The sequence below is a fragment of the Diceros bicornis genome, chromosome 4 (genome assembly GCF_020826845.1).
Source record: "Diceros bicornis minor isolate mBicDic1 chromosome 4, mDicBic1.mat.cur, whole genome shotgun sequence".
In the NCBI taxonomy this organism is placed as follows: Eukaryota; Metazoa; Chordata; class Mammalia; order Perissodactyla; family Rhinocerotidae; genus Diceros; species Diceros bicornis.
In genome coordinates, this window is record NC_080743.1 from 51,033,512 (window position 1) to 51,054,673 (window position 21,162).

Consider the following 21,162-nt stretch of genomic DNA (forward strand, 5'->3'; position numbering starts at 1 on the left):
ACACACACTCACCAGGGCTTGGTTTACTATTTGCTCACCCCTACAGCAGTCAAACTGTCCTGTGTCTGTAGGAAGAGCCTCCTGCAGTACCTACCACCCAGTCAGAATATCACAGAGATGCCTTAAATCTCTGTGATGTCACAGTCTAATCTGGGTAATGCACAGTTGCACCAGATGGGATCTAACGTTCCCAGGATTAATGCTGGTCATGCAACTAGTGCTCTGATTGCTGGAGGAAAAATGAAATCGCCAAGGCCTGGCTGGTTTCATATCTTGCAAAATCTACATTTCTAATTGGACAGATCTCATGGGTGAGATCCAGTAAATCGCCCAAGATTGCAGCATTCATCTCATCCTCTGCCACACTCTATATTTCAAGAGTTTGGCTCCATATGGGTTCCTTGGGAAAGGAAACGGGCCCAGAGATTCATATGCTTCTATTGCTGCAAGAGCACATCAAATCCCAGCAGTCGCCGCCTGCACAGAGTGGGGTGGGCAATAAGAGAAAGCAAAGCTTTAAAACAGAGATGGACTTTACCGCTTTCTCTTTTTAGCTTCTAAAAGCCACTTTTCTATCACTGGACACGGCAGATAGGAATATGATAGACCTTAAGGTTAAAGAGCCAAGAAACACATTAATACTACAAGTCTACACGCTGAAATCAAGGAGTGTAGTTTTTCTCCAAATCCCTGTTGGAGACATCAGACTTCCTAAGAGAGGAAGGTTATTTGGAGTGGAAAGAAAAGTGATGGAAAGACAGTGAACAGGTGGACCCCAAAACCCTGAAACTCATTGTTAAGTTCCCTGAAACTCCCTGCTGGGATCGCATCCACTTAGAAGAGTTAAGGAGCACTGGGTGTAAGTATTTATCGGGATGAGAGATTTCTGCAAATAACTGATCCCATACCAAACAAGGCTTCTCTAAATAGAGCTGTTACAAAGTAAATGAATCCGAGCAGTCACTCAGAGGTTAAAGTTAAAGCCGCGACTCTGAGAGCGAGTGTACTTGCTGTGGGTCCTCAAGGCGGTTTCCTAATCCTCGGGCATTAAAAAGAAGCCACTGTGGAAATCAGAATCTCTTCCTTTGTAAATTCAATCCATGGCAAAGGGATTTCAGCTGTGATTGCTGAGTTTGAAAAAATCAACAGTACTTAGAAATGCACGAATTGCCGGTCACTGCAACTGATACGTTTCTAAGCTGTTCCATTTTGAATCAATTACCAATAAGATTCCATCCATCCCCTTGTGAATGAAGAAGGGAATGGGTAAAACAGAGCAGTTAAAGTTCCCCCTGAAATTCACTGCATGAGGGGATTTAGGATGAGGAGGTTTTAGATCAAATTCAATATGTAGCCACCACATTTCAGACACTGAGATTTCTGTGCATTAAAGTCAAAGAAAAGCAAGCCATGTTGGGAAGGCTGCACAGCCCCATTCCAAAGATCATAGCTTAGAAACTCAACCCTGTATCACCGTCACACAGAGGCCTCTACCAGCAGGTATAGAGAAGTCACCTTAGGACTAGAGGGACTAATAACAAGAAGAAAGGAAGACAGAGATCCAGAAACTGTAAACGAGCTCTCTCTCATTTATGATTTAATAATTTCTGTTTTGGGGGGCAGCAAGCCTAAATTTCCATCTACAAAAGCTTGACGTTCTCCCTAGAGCACTGAAGAGTCACCTACAGGGGGAGGCAATACAGTCTAGCGGTTAGGGACATTGACTCGGGAGCCACACGGGGCTGGGTTTAAATTCTGGCCAGGTCACTTAAAGTGGACTGGAGCTGTGTGACCGTGGGCAAGTTATTTAATCTCTTTGAGCCTCAACTTCCTCATCTGTAAAATTGGGAAACAATTACCTCCCTTTGAGGACTGTTGAGCGTTTGCAATGAGAGAATGCAAATAAAACCATCAACATGGTCCCTGCTACAAGGTGCGCCTTCAATCCATGAAGGCTCTTATTGGTTAGCGTTGAGCACACTCTGAGATACGATGATGTTTGTAAGATTGGGGAAGTATAGAAACATCTGTCTTGGAGATAAAACGTGAGGCAGAGAGTCTGTTTGGAAGACTGAGACCTGAATTCCAGCCTGGGCAGAGCAGCTCCCTCCTCCTCTGGATGGTCACCAGGGCCTGAGCGCTGCTGATGAAGGCACTGGGCTCCTTGAAGGAGGGTTTGGGAGACATTCTTTCCCTGTTTCTCTTCCGCTGGGAATGCACCTTCTCCCTCTGCTGCCAGGAATCAATATAAACAAAGTCTGAGGTACAACTAGATTTTTTAAAAAAAATAGTAAATGATCAAATCCAGGCTTCTGTTTTCTGGAAGGAAGAAAACTGCAAAACTGTGCAACCAGATGTGAGTTCTAGCACAATGGCTGGAGCTTCTGCTGTTTCCCCAAAAAGACTTCTCAGTCTCTTCTTCCCTGACAGTCAGCTTAGTTATAGGTTTTCCTTTAATTTAGTCTCTTTAGTCTTTTTTTTTTTAACTCAGTCAAGCAACACCCACAAATCCTTTACTGCAGCCTTAACTAATTGATGCAACTGGCCCATTTTGCCCAAAAAACTCTGGGGGCTATCAGAATACAGGCTTTAGACAGAACCTTATGAAAATTAATCTTCCTTATTTCCTATATGATAAAACTTGACCTTTTGGGATTTCTGGGCTCCAGGTAGAAATATCAGAAACTAACCAAAGAGAAACATGTTGTGTTATTCCACTTCCCTGCAGCCAGAAAGGCTCCTCTGTCCTCTGCCAGAGCCGAGTCCTTGGGGACTTGGTAAAGCTGAGGCTCCCCAGCCCCACCCTCTGCCCACCCCCTCTTACCAGCGCATGCCAGCCAGCTGATCCTCACCCTAGGAAGCCCTCTCTCCCTCCCTCAGATACTCACTCAGGTGCTGGCTTTTAGCCTCAGTGGAAACCTGAATAGCAACAGCTCTCAAAGTTCTATTTGGCTTGATTAGCCACTCAGACTCTGGCCTCTGTTTCTAACCGTGGACTATACACCAAGTGGGGATGCCACTCCAAGTTCCAAACAACCCATTTAAAGCAAAAGCCTGGAGGAGAGGGGTGGTGGCTGCTATAGATTACAATTTGCAACAACTTTTTATCCAAGCTGGTCACAGATGTGAGTGATCCCTATCAGTTCAATTGATCGGAATAATAGACACTGTGCTAAATCTTTCGTTCCTTTATGTGCACTATCTCATTTAATCCTCACGACCGCCTTTTGATGACCACATTTATTATTACAAGTTCAAAGATCCAGAAACTGGGGTCAGGAGAGATGAAGTAACTTGCCCAAGGTCATACAACTAGCAAGTGTTGGAACCAGGGCTCAGAAACAAGCAGTCTAACCCCAGTAACCTGAGCTTTTGACAACTATACTGTAACATTCATTCATCGCACCAAATAGAAATGATAATAAGAGTAACTCTCTCATAACAGTGTTTTGGAGAATTTGTTCCAAATGCTGAAAAACGAAATTGTTATATATTATTATTTGGAATATATACCATTAGCAAAGTGGCTGGCACATAGTGTTCAATAAACGTTATTTGTTATCATGGTTCTTCCTGTGTTATTATCATTATATTTTTATTATTTATTAAGTGCTCTGTGCCAGTCACTTGTGCTAGGCTCTGGAGATACAAAAGCAATGAAGACAAGGTCCCTGCCCTACAGCAGGTTATAGGGCAGCAGTGAGAGAGGATGACCAGTAAATCCCCAAGCTCCTTGATGACAGAAGTCTGCATAGAGGCTGGGGCTACAGAGAACGGGGGCATCAAATGAGGTTGGGGAGCTGTCACCGGGGTTTGAAGCCCAACTGTAGAAACCTGTAAGGAAATAAAGTCCCACAAGATAGAAACATGAGAAACCCTCCTAGGTGTGTGCTGGGCCCAGTTTTTCATCTGACCCTGCCCTCAAGTTCAGCAGCTATGAATAGAGGTCTTGAATGCTAAGCTGTCTTCTGATCTATCTTGTTGACAAGCGTTTTGCCTGTTACTAAGTCATCCTTTTAGTATTCTCACATCTCTGCCAGATCAAGATCTCGGCTTAGCAGACTAGACATGGAAAATAGTTACTAGTGCTTTCCATCAGGCTTAAATAGTAATGAGGGGCAACTGATTTTTTTTGGGGGGGGACGGGTCCACGAATTCAGTTTACTAGTGATGAAGTTGCTCTTCTCATTTTTCAAATCCATATAGCTTTTCCAGCTATTTCTGAGAATGGCACAAAAACTGTTCAAAGTATAAATAACTTACATTTCCTTTAAATTCACTAATGCCATAGAATTTTTTGGCAGGAGGGTCCTGGGCATTCTCACAAGCAACAATAGGTTACATCAAATACAAAGGACTAGAAATCACTGATCTGGGACTTCTGAGCATGTGATATTAATCTAAAAACTTTTCAAGAGCTTTATGGAAGCTCTTAATTCTAGCTGTAAAAATCTTTTTGGGGGATGGGAGGAAGCTTGTGTTGCTATTACTATTACTTTCTAAAACTGAAGTAAAAATTCCCTCGTTCCAACAAGGAAAGGGATGGCCAAGGTGCATTAGGGGAAAATATTAATATAAAAAAACAATGTTAACAGGATCACAGAACCTTACAGCTAAAGGGGCCTCGAGTGTCATTTGAGCCTCTCTCCCTCATTTCACAAATCGGGAACTGAGGCCTCATCATGGACATGAAACAACTTTAAAACACTTTTTTCAACATTTATATATCTGCCTTTAAAACAAATATCTCTGGTTCCAACACTAATGACAAAGCTAGCACTAGAACCTAGGTCTAATTTAAGCTAGCCTAGTCCTCTTCTAGAATATGAGGGCCTGTGGTGAAAGCTTTGTAGTACAGTGAAGACTCACAAATATCTACATAAGCAATTAAGGTTTCTGAAATGTTTTACAATTCAGTATTCCTCTGCAAGCTTCTTATATGATTAATTTTCTAACTAAACCCTTTTTTTCTAAATTGTGCACAGGTATATAGCCCCTCCCCAGCAGGAAAAAAATAAAGAAATCAAATTATTAGGCTTCTGAATTGAGGAAGCTTTGTCCAACCCAGGGAAAGCATTGCAGTGTTCACAATCACTTATTGGCACAAATGCCTGCCCCTCTCCGCTGTGAAAATCAATTATTTTTCAGGAGCAAGAATGCAAGCCCTGAACCATCAAGTCACCTGGCCCCTAGGTTATGATTCTGGGCCCTGGGCCTGGTGTGATTGACGCTTTGCAGCGGGGATGCCTGAGACAGGACTTTCCTCTCAGCTGACCACGAGCTCTAGAAGGGAGGCCATTCTCTTCAGCTTCTTACAGACCGTAGTCACTTTTGTGTGTGTGTGGGTGGGTGTGTGTGGGTGTGTGTGTGAGGAAGATCAGCCCTGAGCTAACATCCGTGCTAATCCTCCTCTTTTTGCTGAGGAAGACCGGCTCTGAGCTAACATCTATTGCCAATCCTCCTCCTTTTATTTCCCCAAAGCCCCAGTAGATAGTTGTATGTCATAGTTGCTCATCATTCTAGTTGCTGTATGTGGGATGCTGCCTCAGCATGGCAGAGAAGCTGTGTGACAGTGCGCGCCCCAGATCTGAACTCAGGCCGCCAGTAGCGCAGGGGGCACACTCAACAGCCAAGCCACGGGCGGCCCCATAGTCACTTCTTAAAGACCAGTACAGTAGTAATTTCCCAATCTACTTGAAGTTGGGTGGTTTCTTTTATTTTATTTTTAGGAAAAGAATTACTTCATTGTTTTTAATCTCCAGGAACAGTGTGGAGGACAATTGTTTGCTGTCCCTTTGTCTCGGTGGGCAATGCCCGATTGGGGTGGGGGGCATCTCTGCCACGCCACAGAGGCACCCGGGATCCTCTGCGTCTCCAACCCACGGAATAACTTTTCTTTTTCACAGACTGACTATGATATTTACTGACCCTAGAATTACCCATTTGGAAATGGTTAGGGATTGAAAGTTCTTCAGGCCGAGGGATTCTTGGTTTCTAATTGCTAATGTTTGAAGTCAGTTTGATTTCTTGGAAATTTGTTCAGCCTGATGAAAGCAAAAGCTCCAACTTCCCTTGGGGTGCGAGGTGTAAGATCCTTGGGTTCCGTTTGTTTTTTTGGTTTGTTTGGGGTTTTTTCCTGATTTTCTTTGGGCGGGGCGGGATCTTTTACCAAGGCCTTCGCGATCACCCCCGCGTCCCCGCACTGCTCCAGGATGTAATTATTGCTGACAAGGGCCCGACCATCCCTCAGGATTCCGGACTGCCTGGTTCCAAAGGCCTCGCGGCACCCCGGGCGGACGCGGACCGCCGGCCGGCCCGGGCCCCGAGCGCGAGAGCAGGAGCCGGGGCCGCGCGCCCCGAGGCCGCGCCGCCTGACCGCCCGCCGCGCCCGCCCCGCGGCGCCGCCGAGGCCCGGCCGGGAGCCGAGAGTGGGCAGACGCGGCCGCGGCCCAAGTCGCCGACTTGTGAAGGTCACCCGAGCTGCCCTGTTTACCCAGGGCTGGTTTCTCGGGAAGAGATGCAATCCCAATCCCTTCCTCGGAGAAACGTCATCCGACATTTTTAGGGGAGAAGAAAAAAACGGGCGTTTTGAACGCGTGTGTAGGAGGTTGGGGGAGGGGAACAGGATGTCGGGGGAGGGGAAGTGAGCGGGGAGGGGGGAATGAGGGGGGTTAACTGCTTTCCGAGCCCCTGTCTGGGGCTGTGACAATACACTGGGCTGTGGGACAGTCCAGAGAAGGCAGCGGGTGTTGGGAGTGAGAACTAGGCGCTAAAACTGAACTCGAATGATCCCTCTCAAGGGAACTCGACTGTTATCCGTAGTATTTCGGTTTTCAAAAGAAGGCTATATTAGGATATTACTTGTGCAATCCATACTTAGGAGTTCTTTTCTTTTTTGTTGTTGTTTTTATTCCTCTAAAGTGTATGGCAATTTGGAAACAGCTCATTTGAGCCTGGGCAACTATGTTGAAGAAAATACAAGAGGATAAATAGGGAGAAGATTTTTGCATGTATTTCCTATGTTCTTAAGAAATTTTCCCAAAATCACAATGTTTCTCTCGTTATTTCTATTAACCGTTATTATTATTCAGATTTCTCTCAGTGATTTCGTTAACTCTGCGTGGAAGAACATGAAATGACTCTTCAGAATACAAGGCAGCATTCTGCCCATCCAAAATGAAGATGGCATTATTCACTAAATTAAATGCCAAATTTAGGTAGAAAAATTTCCACTCTCCCTGTTCTTTTAACATCTGTACAGTCTCATTTTCTGGTGTTTTCTCTTAGACTTTGGTCAAAATTTCAATTAATTAAAGTTAAATGAGAACATCAATACCCAGAAGTTTCAAATCTGGGGTTCTCTTGAATTGTCAAATGATACTTAGAGATAACAAAATTTCTGGCCCCCCAAATTTTAGGCGTTCTCAATTTGTTAAATTGGCTCCACAAAAAAAGGCAGTTTATTTTCTCTGAAATATTATCTATGTCCCATTTAGCACTGTGGTGTTCACACACAAATTTGTGTATAAACACATGCACTTGTATATATACTTTTTAATACACTTTATACACTTAGGTATAAAGGACAAAGCTGAACACTGGCTGATAAAAGAGTACAGAATGGACAGTATCGATTGCAAGGCCTATTTTCACTTCTGCTATCAAAATCTCACCATCGGTTTGCAGTCAGCAAGATGTCCCGCCTCAAAGTGAAGCCATTAATGGCACTGAATAAATGCTGATTTGTCATCACCAGTTGCTTGGGTTCCCCACCTCTTCCCATTTCACCTCCAGTCCTCCCCACTGAGTCTCATTTTCCACCTTGACACTTAGAGCAAGGGCCTCACTTAAATTAACTAATGATTATCCTTGCCCAAAGAAGTGTAAACAGACCCTAATTTATAAATTTGCTAATTGCTGTTGCCAGTGCAGACCCCTGAATATCTCAGTCATGGGCAAATAAAATTCAAAGCTCACTGGAAACCAGAAAATTAAAGCAAAAATAAACCACATAGGTGAAAGAAAGAAGGGGAAAAGATTCCACATTCCACCAGTTCCCTACTTTTCCCTGTGGAAAAGTATCCCTAAAGGTCAAAACTAGAAAACCACTTAAGTATTCTTTCCTGCTGAACTACTTTATGTCTTGGGAGTCAAAAAGCAATAACCAGCTACGCCCCCAAAATAATCCTTGGATGGATTTCCACATTTCCAGGAAGGAAAGTGAAATGCCAATCTGCTCTTTATCCTTGTGGAATTTGCACAGTTCAGCCTCCCTCTTTTTTTTTTTTTTTTTTAATCTACAGTCACCTAGAGAAGGAACTTGCAGATTTAAGAAGTAATCATTTTTCTCCTGGGTGTGAGAAATAAACTTCTATCAGAGTCCATAATCAGGATCTCAAAAAAGTGCTCTCATCTTATTAATATTATATTTTTGGCAATAGAGAGAATGATTGTGACCGACCTGAAATATTTCATTCTTTAATACTAGCAAAGCCCTTGGAAAAGCTTGAACAAAATGTTTCTGTCTTCTAAGTCAAAACATATTTGTCTCTCTCTCCTTGTGGCCCTATATGAAGGATTAATGACAAGGGACTTGCTTCACTTAAACGCATGTCCACACACGCAAATTTATTTATACAAATAAACGGGGGAACACGAACCACCAATGGCCAATCATTTTAGTTTTGGCTCCCAGGTTAGGCATTTCATATCGTTCTTCACTCGAACCTCACATGCCGGGCGTATTAATTAAAGAGATTTTAAACTAATTTTCCTTAAGAATTAAAAGATGTTTATGATACCATTTGAAGTAACTGGTATGGGGGCGGGGTGGGGGGATACAGGAAAATGGCAGCAGGTATGTGTCAATATAATTTCGGTCCGAACTCCACCGTTAAAAATTCAATTCCCCCTTCCCCTGCGTGAACGTCATCCTGTGAACTCTTCTTTCTGGGAGTTTTACCTGTAAAATCAGGAAACCCAAAGTGGCCAGCTCTGAACCCAAATTAAGTATTCAATAAGAAATAGCGTTGGCTGGGTCGTGGAAGACGGGAATTCAGAATCGCGGCACCCCTAGACTGTGAGCTGATCCGTCTAGAAAGCCTTCGCCGCTCATTAGCCTTGTGCTCCCGGGACTGGTCTCTGAGGGGCAGAGAAGGGCAGCGGAGCCGGGCGAGAGGTCGCCCTGCACTGTAGAGCCGCGAAGTGAGAGACCATTCCCCACACGCTCGCTTGTTACCCCCGTGCCTTCCACACGCCTCACACGGGCTTCTGAAGCGCGCGGGCGGGGTGGGGTGGAGATCTGCGGAGGTGTAAACCACAGCACACTCTGATCTTCCTTCCATCACAGTCCAAACTCTGGGCATTACGGTTTTCCCACTCCCTGTCCTCCCCATGCCCTCTAGCAGTTTGCTCCATCTACGAGATGGGGTATGTTAGAATTATTTCCTTCTTCCTAGTGGCTTCTTTGGTGCCATGGCGCCAGGGCCAAAGAACGTCTCCATAACCCTCCCCACCACCCGGGAGCCATTGCTGTGCGCTCCCAGCCCGGCGCATCCAGACGGCGTGTGATTTAGCCACCTTCCGACCTGCGCGAGAAAAGCGCGTTTGGCGGTCATCCTAGAGCGACCAACCATCCTCATCGGCCTATGACGAATTCAGATCTTGCCTACCCCCTCACTCCCCTTCACACAGTCACTCACCAAAGGGGCAGCCACCGCGGAAGGCCGTTTTGACCTGGCAAGCGAGAGCACGTCCAGCAGGCCCCACACTTGGCTCGTCTGCGGGGCCCAGGCCCGCCACTCTCGAGGCCTGCACTGGGGTAGCGGTGCACGCACCACCAAGGAACCTGAGTTCCTCGCCGGGGACTCTACCCCAGGTATACACCTTGGCGTCCTGCCCAGTGCGCCGCACACTCTTGCCCTGCGGTCCAAGCCCCGGCCTGCGCCCTGGCTGGTGGTTGCTCCGCACAAGCACATTCTCTCCACTGGCTTCAAACTCATCACTTTTTCTCCGTTACTTAAACGTCAGTGAGGAGTCACTTCCTCCGTTTTGACCCTGTGTTTCCCTATTGGGGATTAGGGGTGGATAGAGTAGTGATGTCAGGATTAAAATCTTGGAGTTTTACTCTGAGCAAACAAGCCGTAAACTTGCAGATTAATTCGCGTGACCAGTTGATCTCAATAATTCGAAAGAAGAAAGTGCCCTCGGGCACAGCGCAGGTTTTTCCTGTCTCATTTCACCAGGGGTGCGCAGTCCGCTGCACAGGAGAATGCGAGGGCCTGACGCGTGTGCGCGGAGTGCCGAGCTGCTCGCGTGTTTTGAGGTGTGCCTGCCTTGTGTGCCCCCCGCATGCGCCACCACTCCCTTAGGCTCTGGAACGCGGCGGCTGCAAGGCTCGGGCACGCGGACTCTGGAGGAGGAAATCCCTCCGCAGACGGTTTGAATTATTTCGCTCCGCAGGAGACCGGGCCTCGGCAGCGCTTGGCTGCGGAGTTGGGCGGGAAAGGCGCAAACCCGAGCTGGGGAAGCCGGTTGGAGCCCCGGGGCTGGGGTACGAGCGCAGATGGCGCCGCCGCGTGCCTGAAATATACTTCCAAGGCCGCAGCCGGAGCAGCTGTTCTGGGAGATCCTGGCTCGAAAGTTTCCTCTGCTGCTGCTGGGTGAGAGGCGGAGGCGAGCAGGCCCGAGAGCCAGGCTCCTCGGAGATGGGTTTTGAGCCCCTCCCCAGCCCGCGGCGGCTGAGTTCTGGCGGCTTCTCTGAAAGACGCGGCGTGCCGACCCGGTGTAATAATAAGGGCATCTCACAGGCCCTTCTCCAAGGCCCTATGGGCCTCAGGTTTTTCGGGACCACCAGGCTCGGTGGAAATTTTTGAAATACATACTGTGTGTCCTCAGATGTGTGAGGGCCTACAGCGCACGGGCCGGGCGGGTCCCCCGCTGCCGCAGGTCGGCGCCCCAGGTTGTGGGCCCTCGGCGCCAACTAAAGCCAGCTCTATCCGGACGCGGAAAGAAAAACGGGCTGTGAAAGAGCAAAAGGCCACGTCTTTTAAGAAAAGTTAAACATTAAAATCTGACCCTCGGGTTGTCTGAGGATCCCGGGATTTTGAGGCTCGGACAGGGGGGATTGAAAAGGGTGGTACTGATCAGAGAGAGGGGATGGTGAGAGTGATAAATACAGTCGCTCCAGGCGGGTGTCCTGTGTGTGTGCGCGTGTTTTGTGTTTAATCCTTCCCCAGCCCCGTGGCAGTTTTGTTTTTCTTGTTGATTTTTCCTGTTCTTGACTTCTCATCGGCCTAGGGCGGGCGAGCCACGCAGCGGATCCAGCCCCCTCTGGGTCCTAACCCGGAGAAAAGAGTTTGAACAGAACTGTGAGGCCCAGCAGGGCAGAAACACTGCCCTGGACACAATAGCGTCACCTGCGCCCCCTTTCCCACCTCCACTACCATACACACACCTTTAAATGTGGCCCTGTGTGTGTCCATTAGGGCGCTGTATAATAGGAAAAAAGAAAGAAAAGCCTACAGGGAGATCCCAAGCCCTGACCGTGCCTTCCGCTACCATCGGGTCCCAGATCCCGCAGCTCCGCCTCCTCCGTTGCCCGGATTGCAGAGTCTCCGTGCCCCCGGGCTCTTTTTCTGAAAGGTCTTTTCCCATCCTACGTCCGGTTCCGTAAGAAAGCCTTGGCCACTGCGGGGGGCCTCCAACTTAGATGCCCTCGGCCCGCGACACGGCCAGGCCCGGCTGGTAGCCCCGCTCCCTAGAAGGCCCGCGAGTGCTCCCGGCTTCGGCTTTTTCCTCCTCCCGGACTTTTGCCCCACAAACATATTTCGTTTTCTCTAATCCAAACGCCCATCTTTTTCTTAAAAAAAAAAAAAAGTGATAGAGGTAATGGGAATGGGTCAATTGAACTCTCTTACGTCAAGTTCTATGGTAGGTCCTCACCCTCTATCCCCATCCCGCGGGAGCGAAGGTACAGCATTCTGGACTCCAGATCCTCGCGTTTATGTCCCTAGATTGGTCTCTCCTTGCCCCAACCCCTCACTTTTCTCTCCTCGCTTATCGCTGAGAAAAACAGCGGAATGAGAAAACTGTGTGCGAGCTGGGTCTCTGATTATGACCGCGCGCGTTAGTCCTTTTGAACATGCGACCCTAGACCTGTCCCGGGCGATCGGGGCCCCTCGCCAGAGAAAAGTACCCGCGGAGAGGGTGTCTGCCGCTCGCAGTTAAATAACTTCTGCCTTTTTCACCATTGGGAAAATAACCACCCAAATCGTGAGTTGTCACAGGCCTGAAAGAACTTCCACTAAACTGTGTGAAGGCCGAGGCAAGATTTTGACAATGAAAAAAGCGGTGAGGAAATAGCGTCTGGCCAGAGATGGGAAACACACATTAGCCACGCGTTCTTTTCTGGATTGCCCACACAGGGGTCCGCATGGACACGAACCCGCACCCAAGTACAGGGAAAGACTTGAGCGGACGAAATAAATCTCCTTTTAATTTTCTTTTCATCGACTAATAAAAATAATTCCCCCAGCACTAAACCCAAATACCGTAACGGGCCACAAGAACACGGAGAATTCATAAAACTCTGTCTCTGCAGGTCACCCGCTAATCGCGTTATTATTAGCCTCAGGAGCATGGAAATTGAACTGTCACTGCAGAAAGAGAAAATGTAAGCGACAGCTGTCCCTCCTTGGTTGGCCAGCTTTCCAGCCCCCAAGCTTCTCGGCCCCAAGCACGGTCCCTAAGCTTCTGGGCCCGCGGCTGCCCCCATCCCTTTGCGGGCGGCACGCTGACCTGGGTCTACTCCCCAGCCCTAGCTGGTCAGCAGGAGCACCTCCAGAAGGTTTTACAAGTTCTGGCTGAAAAGTTTCTGAAGCCGCTAAACCAAGCTGGGAGCGGTGTGTGTGTGTGTGTGTGTGTGTGTGTGTGTGTGTGTGTGCGCGCGCGCGCGCGCGCGCGCCCCTGCGTTCGAGCGCGCGAGATTCTTCCGACAACAGCTGTTCCCCCTGGCTGTTTTGCACAGTTGAAATCTTGGCACTTAAAGCAAAACGTTGTTGTTCCCCCCACCTCCTACGGTTCTGTTAAAATACAGACATCGACATCCGCCCTGTGTTTTACGTGTTGTGTGCATATAATAAGCATAGTCTCGAGACACAAATTAATCGCACCGCTCGCTCCAAATACACAGAGATGTGGGCCCTGAAAAGTAACCTAGGGCGCAGGGTAAGGGTCTAACATACATTCCTCTTTCAATAAACGCCAATGAAGTAGAAATATAATTACTCCCCCCGTCTCCGGGAATAGGGAAAACACAATTTGAGTCCCGGAAATGTCGGTGGGAGAAGGTCGAGGACAGGGATTGAAGGCTAAAAGGGACAAACTGGGCATTACCCGAGACTCGGGTGTCGTGTCTGAGAACTCCGTGCCAGTTTTCCGGAGCTCTCAGAAGCCGGTCCCAGACCCTCTCCGTTCCGGCCACTGCCTTCGATCCGCGCCCCTCCTAACTCCAGGGGCCTGCAGCCGCTCAGCTGCGGGCACCACGAACCCTGCGTTCTGCTCCAGAAGAGAAGGGGATGCGAGCAAGGAAGGCTCCTTGCTTAAGACTGGAGACGAAAATGCAAGCTCAGGCCAGTTCCCCCAAATTGGTTCCAGCGAATTTGGGGAAGGCTCAAGGCATTTGCGCGAAGAAAAAGAAACCCGCGTTGGAGCAAGGCAGGGCGTCAGCGGCCAGGGCCTTCCTCCTCACTGCTCCGCCCGCCGGCTGGCCGCCCGGCGTCCCCTCTCCGCCCGCCTCCCTCGGTCTGGCCCTACGCACTCACCGGGGTGAGGCTCCAGGCCTTGTGCGGCCGAGTCCTCGGTGTCTCCGAGTGGGCCCGCGGGGCTCAGCGCCTCCATGGACAGGTCCAGCCCCTTCTCCTCCCAGTCTCGCAGTTTCCGCTTTTTATTTGAGCCGATCAAGGCTTCAACGGAGAAGGCATGTGCTCGCGAGCTCAGGGCGACTGCAGATCTTCTCCTTTCACTCATCTTAGCCGCCCGCACCCTAGCTCCCGCTCGCCCCCGCTACTGAGGGAGCAGCTCGCGCCCTCACGCTCCGAACGCCCGCCGGGCCGAGCCCGGGAGAGGCGGCGGCGCGGCGGCCGAGACTGAAGCGGCGGCTCCGCGGGTCCTCGGCACCCTCCCCCTGCGCCCTCCCCCGCCTTCTGCTGCAGCTCGGACCGGCGCCCCTAGCTGCCCCAGCCGCTAGGAACGAGCGCCCGGAGCGCCGCCCGCTCGCTGCATGAGCGCCCGAGTCCTGCTTCCCACCCACCCGGGCAGGCGCTCACAGGCTGTGCAGACTGGACTTCATCTTTTTTTTATTCTCTCTCTCTCCTCCCTCTCCCTCTCTCTCCTCCCTCTCCCTCTTCCTCTCTTGGTCTTCCCGTCCTTTCTCTGATCCAAACTTCTGGGAAACTTTTTTTCTAAATTCCTCCCTTCTCGAGGAGCTGGGGGCAGGCGGTGCGCTCCTGTCCGAGGGGCGAGGGAGAGGGAGGGGGGAGGAAAAGAAAGACAGAGGGGAAAAAAAGCCAGCCCCTGACCAATGGCGAGGAGGGAACAGGAGAAACCCTGAGAGCCAGAGCCAATGAGAGGAGGGGAGAGACTGAGGCTGAGGCCAAGGCTCCCCGCCGGTTGTCCCCGGGATGGTCCTGGGCCGGCTGACTTTAACCCCTGGCTCCCTGGCCCCCCTGGGTTCCTCGTGGGAGGCGGGAGGGGAGCTGAAAGTCGAGGTCTGATCTGTGTCATTGCAAACTTCTGCAAGTCCCAAATCCATACCTTTTCCGCCCAAATCTGCTAGATCTCATAGACGCTGCAAGCCCAGAGTCATTTTAATTACAGATCTGGAATTTGGGGGCTCTGACAAAATGTCAACCTGCCCAAAGACGCCAGAAAACGACGCTAATAATCTCGTGCCTGCCCCCAGATCCTTTTACATCTGCTGGTTCCGCCCGGATTTCGCCACACAGGTTCTTATTTTTCTGTTGAACGATTTCTAAGCAACTCTGGTTAAAGGCAAAACGAAAGAAACAAACAAACAAGCCCCATTACTATCCAGGGTTTTGTAATTGAAAATCTAAAGATCATTTCCTCCTTCCAGCTCTACCTGATAGAGAAGGAGACGAAGGCGCCCTTAAAGCGAGAGGCCCGCGGCGGGGCGCCGGGCTTACTGCGCGCTGCGCAGGCGGATCCCGACTGGGCCCGCAAGCAGGAAATGCTCGCCTTCCCTTAGGCGAGGATGCTGAGCCGAGCTTCGCCTGCTCGGGGCGCTTGTTCTAGAGAACCCACAGAGAGAGGTTGCGCGAGGGCAGCCAGAAACTTCGACAGCAGAGAAAGAGCTTTTTCAAAATTCCTTTCAAATCCGATCGCCTCGGAAGCCCGGCTCTCCCCGCCCCGCTGATCCACCCTTAAAAAAAAATCTTTCAGGACAGTGGGGGCGTCAGGGATTTCTAAGGAACTTAAAATCCAACACTTCTGGCCATTCTGATTTCCCACACCCGCTCCCAGGTTATGCTACTGGTCGCGGGAAGAAGTAGATCCGAACGCAGCGCAGAGCAAGTTCAGAGGGGCCAAGAAGTTGAGCTTGTCAAGCTGGAAAAAGATCTCAGATTTCGGGGACGTTGGCCTAGCCACAGCCTGATCTTCCTGTTCCGACGCCCGGGTCGCGACGCTTCTATCCCCGCTGGAAGAGGCGGGAAAGAGCCAGCTCCCGAGTGTGAGCAACAAACCAGATCGAGAAGCCCAGCAGACAAGTCTCGCCGACAGCCGGGCCCTGAGCAGGGTCTGAACCTGCAAGCTTAGGGCAGAGGGGCCCACGGCGTGTCACAGGCCCCCCAAGAACTAGCGCCCATCGGTCCTCCCACCTTGGAGCGAGAAGGGAGGGCCTGTCGTGCCTCTGAAACGACACGTTCCCGTCCTGACCGCCGAGCGGCCGGGGAAATCTAGTTCTTGCTATTACAGTTGGAAGTGCTCTGGTGCTGGAGGCGGCAACTGAGCGTCGCGAAGTTACCTTAGGCCTCTTCGGAGGAGAGCAAAAAAGGCCACTTTTGGAGGCCCTTCAAATTGGCCTCCAGCTCGGTCGAGAGGAAGCTAGCGGCGCAGCAAATGCAGAAAGAATAATGAAGTCAGCGGAGGAGTGTGATTCACCGAGGCTTGGCCTGCGGGACCTTCCACCAGCCTGCGTCTCAGGCTTGGGGGTTCCGGAGCAGCACTCCGAGAAGCCTGGGATCTAGAAGCCGGGCACTGAGCTCCTCGGCATCTTCCGCCGCGTTGCCAGGCAAACTCCGAGAGCTGGGGTGGCAACGCACAGGGTCTAGCATCTCCGTCACCACTCGGCATTGCTTCCAGGAGCCGTCACCAAAAGTGACTGCGCGTTCACCACTACCTGGCTTCAGCAAAGGACTTGGAGATAAGGCAGGCCAGGGGCGCGCAGTCACCTTCCACTGCGGCTCAGATCTCTCTTTCAGTTCCCCATTCTGGTGTCACTGCTCTCGGCTGGGGCCTTCCGGGACCAGGCCCGGTGAGGTAGCCATGGGCCGGCCTCTGATCTTTCCCGGCGTTTTCCCCTCCCCATCGCCTGCATCTGCATCTCCCAGCTCTCTCTGGCAGCCTCTCGTCTTCGCCTTCTCTCACAGACCTGGTTTGGATTGAGAAGTAGATGCACCATAGACCACACACCTTCCCTGAGTCCATGAAAGTTTCTCAAAAAGACGACTTTTTGGTTACCCACACACCTAGATCCAGGTCCAGAAGGCCTGCACCATGTAGGTATCCACACACACGTGTCCCAGAGATATACATAGAGAAGTGAGCAATGCCTTCACCGGCATGCGTCTGCACCCCACCCAAAGCATGGACTCTACATGGAGTCCTCAGAGGAGCTCCTACACCTTTACTTCAGGCTGCACATAGGTTGTTCCCTCCTCCATCCCATATACACACATATTCTAGAATTGTGGGTTAAGCCATTAAAAGAAATCAGATTGTCATGAAGCCAGACCGGTTTGGAACAGTCTTGAAAATAGGACTTTTCCTCTAGGTAAATGGGAGAGGCAGGGAAATTTTCTTTTTGTGACTATAGGGGTCAATCTAAGTCTTTTCCCAGGGGCATCTACTCCTTGGTGTGTGACCCTGTGCTGATGGGGAAGAAGGTATGGAGAGAGATTAAGCAGGATGGTTTAATGCTTGTGACTTAAGTGTATAATGTTATGTGATTGAGGAGAAAAAAGAGGGTTAGGGCGAATTAAATGCAAGAATCTGGGAGGATGGTGTGCATATTCCTTCCACTCATTACATCCAAGGGCTTTCAAAATCTCCTCTCGTTACTCCAGTGTCTCTCTTCTTTAATATTTAGGAGTAAGAGTGGGGTCCCCAATGTATGAGGCTAATTCCTGAGGCAATCCCCAGGTTTCCCAGCCACAGGCTCCAACCTTGGGCCCTGGGTGGAGTCTACAGGTGTCAAGGCCAGTTCATGTCTCTATTTCAGGCCTGAAGCTGATTGACAAGGACCAAGCTGGAGGCTCCATCCTACAGGGCCCCAAAGAGGATGAGAAGGTTGTTAAGCACCTGAGATGTCAGAGGGGATGGGGGAGGGGGGAAGAGGAACTCACTGACCACCTGTAGGGACATATGGATGCCCAGGTCTAGCCTTGACAGGAGGAAACCCAAGAAGGGAAGGGCGGCATAGTGACTGCTCACCTGAAACTGACCATGCCCAGACATTTTGATTTTTGAAAGCAACCACAGAGTTCTGCAACATAGCGACAAGAGTCTGGAAATGGAGCACCTACATCCTCCACATACCTTTCTTTTCTTTCTGTTTCTCCACCCTAAATACCACCACTGCTAGTGCCTCGGCACCAAGGTGATCCACCAGACGCTGTGATTTTGCAGTTTTGAGTAATTGAAAACAAAGTTAAAAATACTTGGCCAGCAGGACGTGTTAGTCTGGCTGCCCTTAAACACTGTGGTCAGGACACCCTGTGGGGGGAGGGAATTACAATGAATTCGGCCTGTGTAGGTAGGTATAAAACATTATGAGGTAACTACGGGTGGGCGGAAACCATCGGACGCCAAGTCAGGTGGAGCCTAGCGACCAGGTCCTGTTCAGCTCTAAACCGTGTGACCTTAGGCAAGTCAATTAATGGCCTGTGCCTCAGTTTCCCTGTCAGCAGAGTTAAGGGGTCCTAAATACAACTAAGCAAGGCGGGCAAGATAATCGATCAGATGCTGGGCAGATTTGAGCTTTTATTATTGTTGTGATCGAATCCTCCGGGAATGTGAAGCCAATGTACCCACTTTTCACTTCTGTTCCCAAATTGGCGCCCAGTTATGGGGTGGCATAACTGGCCGGGAGCCCTCAGGTGGGCGTGGGAGGGGGCTGACTTCTGGAAACGCCTGCCCAATGCCAGTCCCGCGGAGACGGCGCGGGCCCACTAGCACAGACCGCATCTCCAGTCGCCCGGGTTTGTTCAAGTTGCCCGGAGCTGCAGGGCCGTCGTGCGTCGTTGACTATTCAACCACCCCCTCACACTTTTTAAAACAGTCCATGGGGGCGAAAGGGTCTTTAATGATGTTTTTTTGTTTTCGCGAAATAAAATCTTTTGTTTTTATTTTAAACCAGCAGCGTGCCCACCTCTCGGTCCTTCCAGATGTTTGCAATAAACTCGCAGGTTTTGCCTTTGGGACTGGAAATAAAATTTAACGGCCTTCACCCTGTAATTATTCTCTTAGCTCGCCCTTCATAAATTTATCTGCTTTCTATCGGCTTTGGGGTAGGGGGCGAGCGAAAGGGGAGAAAGCCCCGATTTTATATTTGTGACTATAAAAAAGCGCCACCCGGTTTCCTCGCCTTCGGCGGCCGCGGTGTAGCCGGGACAGCCTGGCCCGGCGGGCGGCAACATTGCGCTATTGTTCGCTGACTTAGGTCTGCGCTGGAGCTGGGCCCCTCCACAAAGGGGGCCTTGTGCGGCCGTGCCTGGAGCGGCCGCGCCCAGGAGGCGAGGAAATCCTGTTCCCCCAGGCCCAGCTCCTCTTTCCCCTGGGCGTACCGTGCAACCCGGCAGCCGGACCTTCGCCTTCAGTTTGCGCCCGCCGCGCAGGCAGGGGCCAGCTCCGGCCCTGCCAGCCCCGTCCTGCCAGCCTTCGCAGGAAGCGAAACCTTGAGCCTGCGCTGAGCCCACTGAGCGCGAGGGAGGAGCCTGCCTCTGGATACCAAGGCGCTACGGAAAGGCAGGCCTGGGGCACGAGGTGAGGGGGGCTTCCCGGAAGGCCCTCCAGCCCCTCTCTTTCGCCTTGCTTGGGCTAGCCTGGAAGGTAACATTCCGCACCCTCAAGAGCTCAAGGTTGCTTGGCAACCCTAGGCAAACTAACCCAAAGTCATGGGATTTTGAGGCCACCAGCGTGCGCCTCGAAATAAATGTGGGTACATCAGTAACTACTGTATACTCGTATAGGAAACTTTTGAGTACAAGGTTCATGCATGTATTTTTCACATCTACACAATGCCATGGTTGTATTTGTATTTATCTGGCAGCACACGCATGCATGTACATGCCATGTACAGCTACACATGTGTACCCACATGCCTTTCTAGACTCAAACATGCATATAGAAACAACACATGCTTGGGTACACAGTGTCACACACAGGCATATGGGGAAATATCCTGGCCACACGCTCAGACGGCCAAAGTCTGCAGAAATCTACACACATTCTGCCTGCTGCATCTCTAGCCCTACTCCATGGCTCCCTTGGGCTCTCCCTAGCCTCCTGAAACTTAATCCATGTGGCTGTCCTCTGATGTCCTCTCCTTCATCTACACAGAGTTACCTTTGTGGTCAAAGTCTCTTACTGGACCAAAAAAAAAAGCAAAAAAGGGAAAATGAGGAGCACCCAGCCTTGAGGCCTCACCGCTTGGGAGAGTCATCCAGTGCCTGGGTGAGACTAGGACGTTCTTCAAAGCCTGGGAGACCCAGCAGGGACTGGCAGACTGGGCAGCAAGAATTGGTAGCACGGAGCAGGAGCAGCAAGGTGTTGTCTTGTTTTGGTTTTAACTGCATGCAACCTCTTCCACCCTCCAGCCAGCCGGCCTCCTAGCCAGAAAGTCAAACCCCGAGAGCCGGACCCTTCCTAGGCAGAGCAGTCTTTCCAGTTCTTTCTGACTTGCGGACTCCCGGCTCCTCCAGGTTTGCTCTCTAATATGTGATTCCATCTCCCCCTTCCTGCTGGGTTTGCAGGTGCTTGGCTAAGCAAGGTTAAGAGTTCCCTTTGGTTTTTCCGCTGAGAGGAAGGATTATCTAAAGCTTACAGGAGTGAAGAAGGGGAGACATGCCTGCCTCATGCCTCTCGCTTCTTGGTACAACACAGCAGGCCAGGACCCTGGATCCTAAAGAAGGTACAAGGGGTTCCTGGGGTGGGGGTGGGGGCTGAGGCTGGCAGTAGTGAGGCAGGGGAGAGGGGCCCCTAGATCACTGACATGGGGCTGCCCACGAGAACCAGCAGCTAAAGGCAAATGATTTGAGGCATTAAGGCCTTGATGTGATGGAATTTTTGCCTGAAGTATTTGGATTTCGCTCGTCACTAATAAAATCGGCCACCCAAGAAGAAACTGTCCTTGGTAGAAGTACACGAGGTGGCCAGGCCCTGAGCCATCACTCGCAAAGGTGGACAAGTAGATTTTTACAGCCTCCCTGTGGATGAATCTCTCCCTCTCCGTGAGTGGACAACGAGTTGTTCGTTATACAAGGAGAGCGGAAGGCAGCTCTCCGATCGTGAAGCTCCGAGGAGGGATTGGGGAATTAGATCCTCCGGTGTGTGGAGGTTGGGGTAGTTTGAATGGCCAGATGTATGCTTGCCTCTGTCCTCAAACGAGGGAGAGAAGAGCTGGGAGAGGTGCGTGAGCTAAGTCATGGGAGGCTTTTCATTAGTTTGGGTCCATAATTTATAGGCCACCTCTTAGACTCCTTAGCCAAAAGCAAATCAAAGGAGGTGGAAAAAAATCCAGAACTCTTGGGTGATATGCATCGTATCCCTAGTGACCCCAAAACCAGTTGGGTTAGGGAGATTACCAACTTGGGGGGCCCCATTGTCTGGACAAATGAGCCCTCGAAATGTTGTTTTATATAT

The 21,162-nt window shown here is 50.4% G+C and overlaps 1 protein-coding gene across 1 annotated transcript in view; it reads right to left on the bottom strand.

Annotated features, from left to right (window-relative positions):
- The window catches only part of TBX15 (T-box transcription factor 15), a 95,264-nt gene extending 85,263 nt beyond the window's left edge, over positions 1-10,001 (bottom strand). The window contains 4 exon segments of the mRNA XM_058537241.1: positions 9,702-9,752; positions 9,755-9,797; positions 9,799-9,915; positions 9,918-10,001. Coding sequence (XP_058393224.1) covers positions 9,702-9,752; positions 9,755-9,797; positions 9,799-9,915; positions 9,918-10,001 — 295 coding nt within the window.
- Positions 10,002-21,162: the final 11,161 nt, after the last annotated feature.